General features: G+C 35.6%; 1 protein-coding gene across 1 annotated transcript in view; it reads right to left on the reverse strand.

Moving 5' to 3' along the window:
* Positions 1-1,126: 1,126 nt before the first annotated feature.
* The window catches only part of TMEM26 (transmembrane protein 26), a 46,671-nt gene continuing 30,512 nt past the window's right edge, over positions 1,127-17,285 (reverse strand). The window contains exons 5-6 of the mRNA XM_032423638.1: positions 8,169-8,245; positions 1,127-5,198 (exon numbers count right to left, since the gene is read on the reverse strand). Coding sequence (XP_032279529.1) covers positions 4,774-5,198; positions 8,169-8,245 — 502 coding nt within the window. The 3' untranslated portion in view covers positions 1,127-4,773. The remainder of the gene's footprint in view (positions 5,199-8,168; positions 8,246-17,285) is intronic.

Here is a 17,285-nt window from a genome sequence, read left to right on the forward strand (position 1 = left end):
TTGACCTTATTCTGTTCTATTTTTCCGCCTGACAGAATTGAATTCTCTTGGTTATTGTAGTTCTGTAATATATTTAAATATACTAAAAGCTCTTTCTCATTTTTTCCTTACTTTTAATATTTTCCAGGTATTCTTTCATGCTTATTTTATCATAAAATCTTTAGAATTAACATGGGTAGTTATTAAAAATTAAAATCTTATTGCTGTCATTGTGGAGATTTTATTAAATTTATAGATCAATTTAGGAGAAATTAATGCTTTTTAAAATACCAAGGCAACTAACCACTTTCCAATAGAAATATAACCTTCAATTTGTTAAATTATCCACTGATGGTCCTCAAAATCATTTTGAAGTTTTCTTTACATGGATCTTGCACATTTACTAAATTTATTCCTATGTATTTTATGGTTCTACTTTATATCACAATGGAAATCTCCTTCAAATACATATCTTATGTAATGTTTGTTTATATATAGAAAAGCATTGATTTTGGCGTGATTTTAGATTATTATTTTTAATAGTTCTTATGTTTTTATATGCTTTTCTTGGATGTTCAAGATTCAATCTTCTACAATTAAATGATAAATTTGACTCCTTTCTAACTTCTATAACTCTCATTTCTCTTGTATAACTGCACTGACACTTTTCCCCAGAAAGGAGGGTAATTGTGATGTATTTCTGACACCTTTGGCCATTCAGAAATTTTAAACCTTTACGTAGGAAAACCTGTCCATCTTTTCTCTCAGAGCTTCTGGGTTTCATGTCTTGCTTTGGAAGATCTTTCCCATTCCCCAAATGCTAAAGACACATCCTGTATTTTCTTCTAATATTTTATAGTTTTCACTTTTATATTTAGTTCTTTAATCCATCTGGAATTTATTTCTATATATTGCGTGAGATAAAAATCTAACTTTATTTTTTCCAGATGGTTCACAAAATTCCCCAACATCGTTTATAAAATTGGTCAGTCTTTCCTTGCTAGTTTGAAATGCCACTTTAGTCACATTCTAAATAGATCTGTTTTTTAAAATCAAAGCTTAAAAACGAAATGAAACAAATGACAGTAGAGAACAAAGACAAGAAATACAGACAAAAAACAGACATCAAGATAACGTTGTACACAAACTCTTTATGTATATAATAAAATACAAAGGTCATTCATAGCAAAATAGTATCGATATAAATAATTCAGAGAAAATATTCTCACAAAATATTCTAGAAAGGATATAGAGGATGGACACACATAAAATATAAGGCTGCAGCAGTTGATTATTCAAACATTGTTTAAAGTTCCTCCCATCATATGGAATGTTATTTGAAGTCTCAGGGCTATAAACATCCTCCAGTTGCCTAGTTTTACCCCCAAATCAGAAATTTGCAAGAATGGATCAGAATGGCCAAAAGTAAAAAGAAATTAGCAAAAACAAAAACAAAAACCAACAATCCCCCAAAACAAAACAAAACAACATAGCAATCTCTTCTTATAATTCAAGGTTGTTTTTTAATGTATGTCTTTAAGGCTCTGCAATAAATTTCAGCATTTCACTTTCCGAGGGCCAAAGTAGAGTGAAGGTGGACAGATGCTTGACCTTCTGTAATTCTTTCTCTCTTTTAACAAGAGAATGGATTAAGAATCATTGAAATTAAGTGCCAAAGGGAATAGATGTCCGTGTTGAAATCTGAAACTTGGGAGGAAACCTAAACCATGTGCACCTACAATGCATGCCTTTCTGGGGCTTTGGAAGCTTTCTATTAAATCACGAATTCACAATTAATATTACAGTGGTGAACCTTCTGTTTCTTGGCTGTGTCTTTCTGGTCTTACAGGGCCTGAAGTGCTGCGACATATTAGTGGAAGCACGACAAGGCCAACTGGTAAATTTGTGTAAGATTCTTCATTTTGGAAGGTTAGCTAGAATGTTATTGGCCAATACAAATTTTTATTTTCCTATGTTAGCAGTTCCAGCTTAAATAAAAATTCACAGACTAATGAAAGATAAAGACAGTTTACGGATCTTGTAATGGGAAGTCATGTCCTTTGGGACTCATGTAGTCAGGGTCAGAAGAAAACCTATGCCATGGTTATAAGGTATGTTTCCATGCAGCATCATTAAAACATGTACCCTGTGTTTCCTGACAAGTAGAATGGGATGTTTTGAGGAAGGACATTTGATTGAGCTGCCGTCAAGCATTTAGGTAACAACCACCACAACAATAATGACATCACCACAAACGTGTTGTGGGTCTGTGAGCGTAGAGAGGTATGGCCTGTGACATGTTGTACATATGATCTGAACAGTTATCTGATTACACATACCATGGAAGCAGGTCCCGGGACGTCAATATACGTATGGTAACTGCTGTTCTAACCACTTTATAGCAAACGCTGGGCTGTTTTCAAACACTGCAGTGTTTAGCAATCCAGAATAAAAACAGACAATTAACTGAATACAAGTTTAACTCTTTTCATCTGGGGTCCTAGAGACACAACCTGGATTTAGGTTTTGTTTTTAAATAAACTAAATGACTACAGATTTTTTTTTCTGCTATAAAAATAGCGCTAGAGAGTAGCGGTCCCAGCAGTTAGGTTAATGAATGATGCCCTTCACAGATTTTCCTGGAAAACCTTGTCGAGTGTGTGTCTATTTCTGCCACCATTCATTGCTGAGATGGTCCTCCGTGCTCTTTGCCTTCCTGGAATGCTAAGTAAAGCCAGACTCTGGACTTCCCCATTTCCCAGGCTTTTGGAGGAGTGCTAATTACAAAATACTTCACTGAAACACTAGGAACTCATTCACAAAGCCAAGCCAAGTCTCAGATTTGAAAATGTTTAAAAATATCCTTGCAACAGTCGTACTACTTTATAGTTTATCTATTTTTAGATGTTCAATGTTTGTTTTGCTGGAAGAAAAAAATTAAAACATGAAAAGTGTGCCATGAGCAAATCTGCAATAATAAGCAGCACATACATGTTGCGGAGGAAAACGTTCAACATAAAATAATCAACAGAAAAACAGATTCTGCCGAGGCGTTTTTATAAATAGTAGCACTTATTATTTTGCTTCCAATTGCTAAGCATTTTAAATAACATGCCCTTAAAAGTTGTCAAGTTCTTTACTTTATATAAATATAATTTCCTGATCTTAGCGTTCATAAAATTATTATGAAAATTATAAATGTATTCCACTCATCTCGTGTAATTTTACAATCATCATATTGTTAAAATTAGAAACACAAGGAAGAAACGGAAGAAACAGAAACATGCTATCAGACGCTGAAAAAGCCAGGGAGTAGAAAATATTAATTTCTCTGTATAAAAATAGAATTTGCCTATGAAACTTTGAATCAAATATTTTGAACAGATATCCTGTCACACAGATTTATAGATAAAATTGTCCCCATTGGTTGTCAAACGGTCACACCCAATTTAAGGTCCTACTCGGTCTTATCTTTCATGTCCCTTTGAATTCCTCAGCATACTAACAAGGAGGAATTATGCTTTGAACCCTAAAAAAACAGCTTCAGAACTTCTTGCCTCAAATGTAATCACTGCTATACAGTCAGGTAAATTTTCACACTGTATCTTTAACAGCAAAAATCATTTAAAAATGTTCTGAATGACCTCCATCTGGAAAGTACAGAGCTATGTAAGGGGAAAGTATGGCTATTTCAACACTGAGGAGGTGAAGTCTTAATGCAGGAAAGAAAAGCAAATTTCCTGATTTCCACAATGCCGTGGTGTGTTCTGCGCCCCGTCACCAGTCAAGGGCTGTTGGCTGCGTGTCGGGCTGATGCAAGCTTCCATCCCCGACACCTTCCCGGAGGCCAAAGGCCGACTCAGTTTCCCATAGTGGCAGTTCGGAGGAGTTCCATCTACCGCTGACCAGCTCCAGAAACTAGGGTAACACTTAAAGGGCCTGAAACACCTTTACTCCCTGCTTTGGTGCTTCCTTGCATCAGACCACATAATTTGACTTGGCAATATAGAAAATGGTAGAGTTAAGAAAAATACTGACGAATACCGCAAATCATGTTTCAGAGTGGAAATTGTGACTTTGCTAGCATTACCAGTATTTCCTGCCTCACAACCAAAATGGCTTGCTGTGAATTTTGCAGCGCCCAAGCCAAAAGCAATAAAATTTCTGTAAGAGCATATGCGCCATGACAGAATACCACATCAGCCCAGAAAAATGATTTTCCTGGGAAGGTCTGTGCAGCGATGGAGAGGGCTCTCAATGCTATGGAACCTGGGCAGAGATTTTCACTGCTTCCAGCTCACAGTGAGGTAATTTTAAAAGAACTTTTCCCTTCATTTGTTCTGCATTCACTGAATGTACATTTTTTGATGTCAGGGACATGGCAGAAAAGATCAGATGAGATAGTCTGACAATGGAGCCAAAGTTCAAAGCTTCTCTATTTTCAGGTAACAGCCGTGACAGTTTGTCTGCACTAAATCTTTTGAGGGCATGTCACTGTAACCCTGTCCATAGCTCTTCAAACAGTTCAAGACAAACAAATCACTTCGTCGTTGAACAACTATAACATCTGATACAATCGCACAGAAGTTGTAGCGATAGCCACTAATCAAAGTTCTTTCCGTTCAGTTGAAAAAAAGAAAATTCCTCAGCTTTGGTTTAAGATCACTTTTTATGTTGTTCTTTGGAAAATTATTATATGCCAAAGTTAAAAAAAGAGGGAGAGAGAGGAGATTCTGTCTGTAAGAAGGACCAGAAAGTCAAACGTTCTAGCTGCCGGCCGCAGTCAGTAAGGAGCTACGGGGTGGCTTGAGAGTCCTTGGGGGTGACTGGCAAGGCCTGCAAGGGTACCCCCAAATCCGCCTTTGAGCCGCTCTCCGGATCTCCAGGTGAGAGCCCACTGGCGGTGCTTTCACAGGGGCAGAGGTGCTTTGCTTTCAGGCTTCCCGGCTGACGTAGCAAGGAATTGCGGACATCCATCGCCAACACCACCAGGCGGTAGAGTTGTAACACCACCACAAGGAAATTCTTGGCGGCAAAGAACACCAGCATCTGGTTTATCACTTTGAAGTAGGTCATCAATATGAGACGCACGACGAGGAAGGGGCCGTCTTGTATGAAGATGCTGATTCCAATGTTCCACAGATCGGCGCTGTATTGGCAAAAGAAGAAGCTGGGGAACCCCCTCATTGCCACCGACAAGGGGCAGACGACATGCTGTACTGAGAACACAAGGTAGACCAATTAGCGCCCTTCTGAAACGTGTAAGACAGTATGAAATGGGGACAAGTCATCAACTATGGGTGCTCTGCTACTTAACAGTTGGGAGTGATTCTATAATTTAATTCTGGGGTGGGGGACAAGTGAGACCACCCTTAACATTGAACACCACCCTTAGCCACCCCTTAACCACTTAACATCCCTGGTCATTTTATTTTTAAAATCAATAATCTGTTGTAATTTCAATAAAACACACCAAAGAAAGGCAGTCCTCGGGTTTCCCTCCATGTCACAAATTTTAGATCACCTTCTAGTCCCCATCCTGGGGAAAGCACAATCAACTGGGCTAGAGAGAATGAAGAACCCGAGAAACCACCTTGGCTGTCCCTGGGGTCTGCGGTGTAGAGAGAGAGCACAGCAGGGCATTTTAGACCTCAAGCCAGGTAGCCTGCCTGCCTCGTTTTTTTGTTTTTGTTTTGTTTTGTTTTGTTTGTTTGTTTTAGCAAGATGCTGGCCAAGTTACTTAACCTTCCTGGGCCCCAGTTTCTTCCTTTGAAAACCAAGGTAACAATGATGTCTGTGAGGAGAGGGGCCCCTATTCACTGGCTTTTTTTGTTTCCATTAGAGTAACACCCCTGGCTCCTCTCTGATTTCTCACTTCTCTCTTTCCCTTGGGATAATGAATGACTTAGCTGACTGCTGAGTTTGGGAGATGGAACAGAGTATAGATACATGGCCCAGATCCTTCTGAATCCTCCCTTTGGGATCTACCTGTTTCCTGGTTGACTCACTCAGCCATACTTGTAAATTATGTTGTGGAAATGCAAGTGTTTATAATTCAAATTCAAACTTAATTCACGTTAAACATATTTTTCTAATGGTGGGGGGACAAAAGCCCAAAATAAATGCCATTGTTATTTTATTTTGGCTAATGCCTTATGGTTTTGTTTCACAGTTTACAAGAAACACTGGATATAATTACTGATTTTCCAGTTGAACAAAAGGAGGCCCAATCAACAGATGAACCTTTTTGTTTTAATTTCTAAAATGCTAATTTAATTCAAGGTCAAGGGCATAAAATAATCCTTTATAATAATGAAGCCTTCCATTTGGAATTTTCAAACAAAGAATGCCTTCATCTACTGGAGCCTGCAAATATTATGAAGCTGCTTTGATATGGGTGAACATAATGTACTGTTTGTTGGAAAATACAATAGTGATTTAGTCAGAAGTAACATTTGGTCTTTGTTTTTCAAACAGCTGCATAACATTAGCACCCCTGAAAGTTTACAAAATTTCTTTCCCAAATAAAAATTTTCTTAGCAAGGCTATAAACCACAAGATATAGGAGGGTGAGGATCAGCAGAGTGAATGACAAAAGAAACACCAACATAAGACCAATAGTGGCCTCTCTGTTTTTAAAAAGAAAAGATTTATTTATTTATTTTGGGGGGGGGTTGGAAGGAAATGGTGAGAGAGAATCTCAAGCAGACTCCATGCTGAAGGCAGAACCCTACACGGGGCTTGATCCCACAACCCTGAGATCATGACCTGAGCCGAAACCAAGAGTCAGATGCTTAACTGACTGAGCCACCCAGGTGCCTCAAGAGTGGCCTCTCTTAAGAAGTTAGGGTCAGGAAATAGTTCCAAGGGGACCTTCTAAGACTGTTCTTCAACATCTAAAGTGATGATACCTAATATTCTGTCAGGAAGCACCACCTGATCAAGAGGTGTAGATTGGGCACATTTCGACAAAATTGTGTGTGTGTGTGTGTGTGTGTGTGTGTGTGTGTTATTGGCATACATTTGTTTGTAATTGTTAACTAGTAATTAAATTTTGGGTATTTCTAAAAAACCACAGCCACTCTTTCCATCTATTCTGGTGACAATTTTGTTTCAGAGAGTGTTTGCTAAATTCTAAAATTGCTTCTGAAAGCTCTGGGCCTATTAAAGTAAGCCAAAAGAAGATGCAGAAAAGATTAAATCCTGAGTCCATCGAGGAGGGTGCCATAAAAAAAAAGAAGTCAGGTTTAAGGAAAATGTAATTATTAAATCCTAGAATTTCTTCAGAGTAAAGTGGCATCCTGGAGAATTCTCAAGTCAGAATTCCAGGTATCTTTCCTGGAAGTTAAGGGATGACTCCAGATCAATGTTGTTCAATTGAACTTCCTGTGATGGTAAAAATGTTCTGCCTAATGCTCTGCCTACTACAGTAGCCCATATGTGGCAGTTGAGCTCTTGAATTGTGGCTAGTGTGACTGAGGAACTGAACTTTTAATTTCATTTAATTTTAATTAATTTAAATTTAAATTTAAACAGCCATGTGTGGCTAGTGGATACTGTATTGGACAGTGCAGGTCTAGATCATCACTAGTATGATATGCTTGGAAAACAGTTTCTTCTTACAAAGTCTTAGAAGTTTATGTATTTATTAATAGGACCAATGGAATATCAAGGGCCACTACTGAGGAAAATTTTAATTTTCCATGTGGCCCCAAAACTGCTCTTACTCCCTGTGATAATCTAATACATGGGTCTGACAAAAGAATGAAAATGAGCCCCCAAAATATCAACAGCTAACATTTGTATCCCAGCAACTGTGCTAAGCACTTTACAAACTCTATCTTATTTAGTCATCACAAGAACCCATTTCACTGGTGAAAATTGAGGCACAAAGGTCTTAACTAATTTGTGGGAGATTTTACAATGCATATGTGATGGAGCCACTTTTTGAAGTGAATGTAAAGCTGTGCTCCAGTACATTCAACTATCTCAGGCTCACCATGTACCAGAATGGATCCACTAGCGGCTTTCCTAAGTTTCTGTCGACTTTTCTTCTAAATTGAACTGGAACTAACACTGGGATATCAAAATTATAAAAATAATTATCTTCTCAAATGCCTCCTTAACTTCATTATAGTTTATAATCAAGAGTTATAATTTTCTGTTTGAGGAAATATCGAGACATTTACCTGCCAGGTCAAGTGGAAATTGCAGCATGCTCCAGGTCCATATAACAAGGATGGCATAGACTAGGGCAGGACTATTCCTAGAATGCAGACAAAATTTTAAATTAGTAATAAAAATATGACCATTTTTAAAGAAGTATTTTCTCTTTTTTCTCATATTTAAGTATACCTTAATAAACCTCTCAAGAGTTGTCAAAATATCTTGGTGATATATGAAATCCATGAAAAAAATCCATTCACGATTATAATGGAATAATGAAGAAGTAAAAAAAACTCTGAGACTTAAAATCCAACTTTCACATGTGCCAACATCTGTGTAAATTATGGCCAAGCCTCTTTGTCCCATATTGTTGTTCTTAGTTTTACAAAATCATGGAAACATTATTGGAGATAGATGCTAGGGAAAATGTTAGGCTTTGACTAAGAAATTCAGAGGGCTGATTTCAAGAATTTTCAATAAGAAAAAACAAAAATTGTTTTCTAAGATCATGAGACTCTAAATTAAAAATATATCTCAAAAGGACTACATGATGCCCCAAAATTAAAAGTTCAGCATGTAAAAGAAAGCTACCTTAAGTCAGGAGAAAAAAGTGGGAAGATAAATCCAATAATAAAAAATTTACACCACTTACTAGGATGTAAGTCAAGGAATATGACAGTTTAGTTCACTATTGTATTCCCAGTGCCTAGAACAGCAAATAGTAGACACTCAACAATTATTTGTGGAAGGAATTATTGAATGTACAAAAGAAGGGCCATACTTGGCAAATATACAAATATACAAATATCATCGACCTAGGAGAATGGTCTTGAAGACTGAAGTCAGAAAGAATAGATGTTATACAAATAGAAAGGATATAAAAGAAATATCAAAGTTATTTTTTTAGCGAAAATACAAAGGAAGTTAGCAATTTGAGATTAGTGGTATAATAGCAGATTTTATTGCCAACTTCTCTGTCAAGAGGGATTTTCAGATTGGAAAGGGATAGAAAGGCATCAGGGAGGAGAAGTTGAAACCAAAATAAATGAGGTGGTTGTAAGGGATATCTTTAAATGCTTCAAGTATTGAGGTCCGGAAAAATTAGATCTCAAAGACTATGAGAGAAATTGTAAATGATATTTCTAAGCCATCATTATCTTGGCAGTTAGTGGCAGAGACAAGGGTGACGACAAAATAAATAAACAAAGTCTTAATTTTCAAAATGAAGCAGAAGTGTATCTTAAACTACAAAAGGCACATTTACTATTAATCCCTAGTTAGGTTATATAAGTGGTTATTTAGAAGATTTCTGAAAGCCCTTATAGAAGAGAATAATTACTAGGAATTCGCACAGGTTACTTGGAACAGTTACACTCAGCATACTAAGATTTTTTCTCTCTCTCTCTCTTCAATAGAGTTAGGATTACCAAGCAAGTAATGATATATGAATTAATATTAGACATTTGGGTTTAAATAAGGCTGGTGAAAAAGCCTCCCGCAGTGTTCTTATTAAGAAGATTAAGAAATGTTCTGGGTGTAAGCACAGTTAGGTGGATTCCTAACGGTGTAAACGACTCCCCAAAGGGAGCTCTCTAAGGGTTGCTGCAGGCTCTGCCTTTGATTCTATTCCACTTCACATTTCACCAATGACTTGGTTGCCACATTGATGGAAGGCTTCTCATATGCACATATGACATGGAGGTTGGATGGGAAACCATTACCCCAGAAGACACAATCAGGATCTCAAAAGATCTTGACAAGATGTAACTGGATGACCTAGAATAGGACAGAAGAGGTAACATTTCACAGCAGCTGCCATAAAAAAGGGTCAAGGATTTTCCCTTACTATTATCTAATTTTAAGTCTACAGTATGACATGGATTTATGATTTTCCAAAATCAAATGCAATCATAGGTCATTTCATAAGAAGTATAAAGTCTAGAATTTTAAGTGGAGATACCTAGGGAATGCAGTCTATAACTTTTTTCCATCTTTGCAATGTCAATGTCTATACATAATGGACTTCCAGTAAGTGCCTGAATTTTTAAATAATTTTACCTACAGTTTCTGAGCTCATGCTGTTTCAGGAAGTTTTCTAATGGTTTAACTATGATCACACTTAATCCTCATACCAATTTTACAAAATAGTTATACTTATCCCTATTTGACCAGTGAGGAAACTGAGGCATAGAGTTGTAGAAACTCTAGTTGTCCAAAGTAATGTGGTTGTAAATGTTGGAAGCAAAAGTCAGAACTAGATAGCTTGTTTCAGCATCCACCCTTTTAACCACGGTACTATACTATTTCCATAAAGGAAACAGAAAGTTTTAGCCCTGCTGTATTTTATAATGTTCAGAATATATCAGAAATATTATGTATTGTGCTTTATGTTTTAGGAGGAAAATTTATAAAGTTTTTGGTCCAAAAGAGAGAGGCTAGGATAGAGATTTCAGAGCCATGTTATATGTGGAATAGCTAAAGAAGTTTCATATATTTAAAAGGCTATCATGTGGAAAAGGAATTAAACTTATTTCTTGTGACTTCAAAAGTCCAATTCAGATTCAAAGAATTTCAGTGGTGCCTATAAGAATGCAAATTTTATCACAATAGAGAAAAGTACTCTCTAATAATATCAACTCAAAATGGAATGAGTTGCCCTGGGGTTAGTATAGTCTCTATTAGTGAAAATTTTCAAAGAAAGTCTGGACAAAAACTTGTTGAGAAAATTCTGGAGAGGATTTTGCAACAGATGTAAAATAGATTGTTCAATAGATGGCTAATTTGAAGTTTCTTCTAATCCCAAACCTCAATAATTCTACCAAAAACCCATGTGCAATTTGTCTGCAAGGCAGCAGAAATCAGTGGTAAAGCATAAGGTCTGGTGGCAGGTTGCTGGAGTTCAAATACTAGCTCCAACCTTCACCAGAGAGATAGGATGTGGGCTTCCAATCCCAGATTGATACTTACTGACTACATGAACATGAACAAATAATTTCACATCTATATGCTTTAGTTTACCCCTATTCAATATGAGGATAACAATAATAATTTAATAGCTCCTAGATTTTATATGATAATTATATTAAGTACATTATAAAAATATATTAAGCATATAAAGTTCTTAGAACAGCACTCAAAACAGACTAATTATGCAAGTTAGGTGTTGTTTTTTATTACCATGTAACCTTGAGATTTTCTCAACTTCTCTTGCCTGCCACAGTTCAGCTTATAAAATGGTGATAATGATAGTATCTACCTCATAGTGTTTTGTAAAGTCTAAGTAACTTAGCACAACTAAAACCCTTATAACAGTACTTGGACCACAGAAACAGATGAATGACCATTATCTAGTAGTATAGTGGCAGCAGCAGCAACAGTAATGGTAGCAGTGGTATTTTTACTATGTGAACATATTTCTTAAATGCTTTGTGTTTTAATTCTATCATTATCCAAAGTAAGAATAAATAATAAAAAATCCCTAGCCCTAAGTAAGCCAGATTCTAACACTACAATAATGAACATATATCTTTTGCACATGCAAATATCTGAGCATGCACAAAACATAGGAAAATGTGAGTGTTGAGAAACATATTAGTAAATTTATCAAAAATAACTTTGGAAAAAAATGGCCAGAAAATTTCTGAAGCAGACAAATTTGTACTAAGTCAGATAGTAAAAGTTACTCGGGAAGGTTAAAAGGAAAGTAAATGAATCACCGAGCTTAAACGGCAATCACTCAAAATGTGAAGGAATTTTGGAGTGAATTTATCCAACATTATCTCCATTGTGTAACTGTCTCCCCTAATTGTCTCACCCTATTTTCTCATGTGTAATGTCTTCATAAATGTCAACTGAGAAGCATGTAAGCAGACAATGGACTCTATTCATAAAGAGACAAAAGATCTTGACAAATATAATTATATATGTGAGTATCATTTCTCTGCTTAGAAAATTAGGAGGATAAAAGATTGAATTTGGTAGATCAGTGCACCAAATTTATTGGGTGTAAAGTAAAAATAAAGTCATACATTGCTAATTTGTTTAACTATTTCTTTTTGGACATGTAAATGTTCCTGTAGATAGGAGATAATCAGTGGATAGAATTCACCTCATTTTTATTTTTATTTTTTTAAAGACTTATTTATTTATTTTAGAGAGAGAGTGTGTGTGAGTACAGGGAGAGGGACAGAAGGAGAGGGAGAGAGAAACTCAAGCAGACTCCACACTGAGTGCAGAGCCCTGGCATAGGACTCAATCTCACAACCCTGAAATCATGACCTAAGCTGAAACCAAGAGTTGGAAGTTTAACTGATTGTGCCACTCAGACTCCCCTAATTCACCTAGTTTTTAGAAAATCATCCAACAAACCTCTTCAGAGAAGGAAAAAAGATAGAGGAGAGAGAGAGAGAAAGAAAATGAGAAAATGAAGTATTAACCTACCCCAGAAGAAAAGCAAAAAGAGTTAAATGAAAAACAAACACAGTGTAAACATAGGAAAATTCTCCTTTGTGTGGTCAAATACAGTGAGATAACAGTAATGTTATAAGAACAGATTTTTTTCTCCTTAATAAATGATCTGTGTTCAAAAAAAGACTGCACATTGAAGATTATCTTTAAATGTGTGAATAACCAGTTGGCTCTTCCTGGCAGTGATACTGAAATTCAGAATTGTTAAAAATGTTGGAGGATGGCTGTAGCAGAATGAAAAGTTCAGCAAAACCTCTCTGTAACAAACATACTTGACAAATTGTCAAAAATAACCGCTTCAGATCTCTGAAAATCAATCAAAGGCAAATAACAAACCGAGTAACATTTATTTATGAGAAATGGGTAGAACTTCAGTTAAGAAGAGTGGGAGTTTGAGGCATTCTTGTCCATGGGATATTTTCACACCGCTCCAGCTTGGCTATGTTAAAGAAAAATTGCATCAGAGTTAAACAGGCAAGGAAGACTTTATTAAAGACTATTGCAAAAGGAGAGAAATATTGAGTTCACCCCTACTGAAACAAAAGGCAAGAGAGTTTTGAAGCACTGGAGTGAGCTAGTGCAAAAGTACTAGAGGACATTAGAGGGGGAGATTGGTCAACATGATTGGACCATTTTTTTGTATGTTTGATAATTGGCACCAACATAAGTTAGGCTTCTAACATCACAAAGAGACCAAGAGATAGGGGTGCTACCTTTCTTGATGATCATATTTCAAAGGGATGACTCTTACATCCATTAGAAAGATTTCTGGGTAGTAAAACAAGAAAGAGCCTGGGAGAAGACTTAATCTCAAAGGGGCAGAGAAAGAACTTATAACTGCAAGTTTTCTAAAGTAAATTTTGTAAAGAAAGGGAATTCAAAGGTTTATACTCAGCAACAGACCTTTTTAAAATTTTTTTTATTTAATACCATTATCCTCATTTTACTTAAAATTTTTTAAAAGATTTTATTTTTAATTTTTTTCATGAAACTATTCTTTATTATTATTATTCTGTTCAGTTAGCCAACATATAGTACATCATTAGTTTTTGATGTAGTGTTCAACAATTCATTAGTTGCAACAGCCTTTTGAAAGTTTAATCAAACTGAGAGGAATGTTAAGGCTGTCTTGGTCAGTCAGAGTAGTAGTTTTATCGGGGAGGGTTTGACAATGAAAACCAGAGGCCCCTCATGGCCACAGTGTGCTGACTTGGCTTGGAGTAGATTGTGAAATCTTATGCTTAGAGGTGTGGTCAGTAAGAGTAATCAACTTGGTTGGAAATGAATGGGAGAGCCCACAGCCTTGCTACTTTATGGTTGCAATCCCAGTTGGGGTGAATGGTAGACTAACTTGAATTTTAATGGAGAGATTTTGAAAATAAGAGAGCCTTAGATGGGCTAGATAAGAGCTTCATGTACACCAGACATGTGCCAGGAAGATCCAAGAAAACCCAGTGGAAATTGAAAACCGAGTATATATGAAAACTTTCTGAATTTAAATGTGCTATCCAACCCGTACACAGATCCATTGGCAGAGGGTGTAGGTCATAAGGGCTTGAAGTGTTTGATTACAAATCCTGTCCAAATCATTGGCTAATCACAAGCTGTGTAGTTATAGGTATAACCCCAATAGGCCATGCTAAAAACAAACAAGCAAAAGAAGGAATAAAAAAAAAAAAAGCAGAGCCATCAGTGGCTACAATCTAAGGGAAGAGAGATTCCTTAGACTAAGTTCAGGCAATTTATTGAGACAACAAAAACAACATCAAGAAGCCTAAAGTACAGGGGAAGCTTGAGGATAATATATTGCTACAAAATATAATCTAAAATGTTCTGTTTCCACCAAAAATATATAAAGCATGCAAAAAACCAGTAATGACTGACCTATACTCAGGAAAAAAAAAAAGTCAATAGAAACTGACTCTAATGGGGTCCAGATGTTGGGCTTAACAGACAAAGGCATCAAAGCAACTATTATAAATATGTTCAAAAAATAAAATAAAACTATGTTCCACAAATTAAAGAAAAATATGATGACAATGACCCAACAAATAGATAATCTAAATAAAGAAATATAAGTTCTAAAAATAATTGAATAGAAATTCTATAGTTGAAAATAGGGGACCCAAAATGAAAAATTCAGTAGGCGTACTCTACGATTTGAGTCTACATATACATTTGAGATGGTAGAAGAAAGAATCAGTGATGTGGAAGATAAATCAGGAAAATTATCCAATTTGATGAAAAGAGAGTAAAACAGATGGGAGAATAAACAGAGTCTCAGAAACCTATGGAACACACTTAAGCATACTTATTTGTAATATGAGTCTCAGAAGAAGGAAGAGAGAATGGACCAGAAAATATGTTTGAATAGATGATGGCTGAAAATTCCTAAATTTGAGGAAAAACATAATTTACAGATCCAAGATCAATAATCAACAAAGTTGTAGTAAGGTTAAAGGCAAGGAGAACTACACCTACATACATCACAGTCAAATGACTGAAAGTCAAAAAGAAAGAGAAAATCTTGAAAACAGCAAAAGAAAAATGGCTCAGCTTGTACTGGGTAACAACAACAACAACAAAAATGGTTAACATCTCATCAGAAATAATGAAGGCCAGAATACAGTGGAATTATATATGTAAAGTGCTGAAGTAAAAATTAACAACCATGAATTCTCTATCCAACAAAACTATTTTTGAAACATGAAGGCAAAATAAACACATTTCTGTACAAAGACTGGGAGAATTAGTTGGTAGCAGATTTGCCTTAGAAGAAACAATAAAGGAAGTCTTTGTTCCTTTGTAAAAGAAGGCTGAAAGGAAATGATACCAGACAGTAACTCAAATTCACAAGAAGGAATAGAGAATCTTCAACTTGTGGGGAAATATAAGAGAACACATAAATATACAGTCATATGTTTTCTTTTCTTAATTTCTTAAAAATATTAAAGTCTATAAAAATAATTATAAAACTATTGTTTGGTTTATAACATATAAAGATGTAATGTAATGATAATAGCAAAAAAGAGGGAGAAGAAATGAAGCTATTAACTTATAGTAGCATATGAAGACTTAAAATACATATTGTAATCCCTATAGTAACTACCAATAAAATAATACAAAAAATCAATTAAAATTGTTTGTTAAAAATATTTTTAAAGTAGTAAATGAGTAACACAGGAATGAAAAAGACTTAAGACTTAGAAAAAAACAAATAACAAAATGGCAGATAGAAATCCAACCAAATCAATAGTTACATTGCATATGAATGGAATAAATACACTGTAATATGTTGAATGATGTCTTCCCAAAATTCATGTCTACTTAGACTTCAGAATGTAATCTTATTTGGAAATAGTCTTTGCAGATGTAAACAAGTTAAGATGAAGTCATATTAGATTAATTTGAGTCCTAATCCAAAGACTGGTGTCCCTCTAAGAAGGGGAAAATGTGCAAACACTGACAGAAACACTGAGGAGAATTCCATGTGAAGACAAAGGCAGAGATTGGAGTGATGTGTCTACAAGCCAAGAGACACTAAGAATTGCCAGCAACCACCAGAATCCAGGAAAGAGGCACCAAACAGATTCTCCCTCACAGTCTCCAGTAGAAACCAACCCTGCTGACACTGATTTGGACTTTCAGCCTTGAGGACTGTGAGAAAATAAATTTCTGTTGTTTTAAGACTTTCAGTTTGTGGTATTTCATTATGGCAGCCCTGGGAAACTAATATACACTCCAATTAAAAGACAAGGTTTGACTGGGGAAAAAGATGAAAATCCAACTATATGTAGTCTATAAGGGACACAGTTTAGATGCAAAGATACAAAGAGTTTGAAAGTACAAGGATGGAAAAAGAAATATCCCATGGCAACAGTATCATAAGAGAATAGAGTACCTAAGCTCATTATGACACAAAATAGACTTTGAGACAAGACATATTACTAAAGAGAAAAAGAGTGACATTTCATGATGAAAAATAGTTACTACCTCAGGAAGATGTTTTAAAAAATTAAAGTATACACACCTAAAAACAGAGCCTCAAAATACTTGAAGCAAAAACTGACAGTATTGGAAAAGGAAATAGATAATTCAACAATTAGAGTTGAAGATTTCAATGCCCCACTCTCAATAACTGATAGAACAACTAGACAAAAAGTAAGGATACAGAAGAGTAAAATAACCTAATAACCAATGTGACACAGCTGACATTTACAGAACACTCAACCAAACAACAGATAAATACACATTATTTTCAAGCATATGTAGAACATTCTCCAGGATAGGCCACATGCTATGCCATAAGATAAGTCCCAATAAATTGAAAAGGATTAAAATAATTTAAAGACTGCAACAGAATTAAAATAGAAAACAACAGAAAGAAATTTGGGCAATCTCCATATGGAAATTAAATAGCTTACTTCTAAATAATCCATAGGCCAAAGGATAAATTACAGGAGATACTGGAAAATACTTTGAACTATATTAAACAAAAAGATAACATATCAAAGCTTATGGGACACAGATAAAGCAATAGTTAGAGGGAAATCTGTAGCTTTGAACACCATGTTAGAAAAGCAGAAAGATCTCAAATCAATAATCTAAGATTCCATCTTAAGACACTAAGGGAAAAAAGAGAAAATTAGATCCAAAGCAAGTAGAAGGAAGGA

This window comes from Phoca vitulina, unplaced genomic scaffold (assembly GCF_004348235.1).
Source record: "Phoca vitulina isolate PV1807 unplaced genomic scaffold, GSC_HSeal_1.0 scaffold29, whole genome shotgun sequence".
In the NCBI taxonomy this organism is placed as follows: Eukaryota; Metazoa; Chordata; class Mammalia; order Carnivora; family Phocidae; genus Phoca; species Phoca vitulina.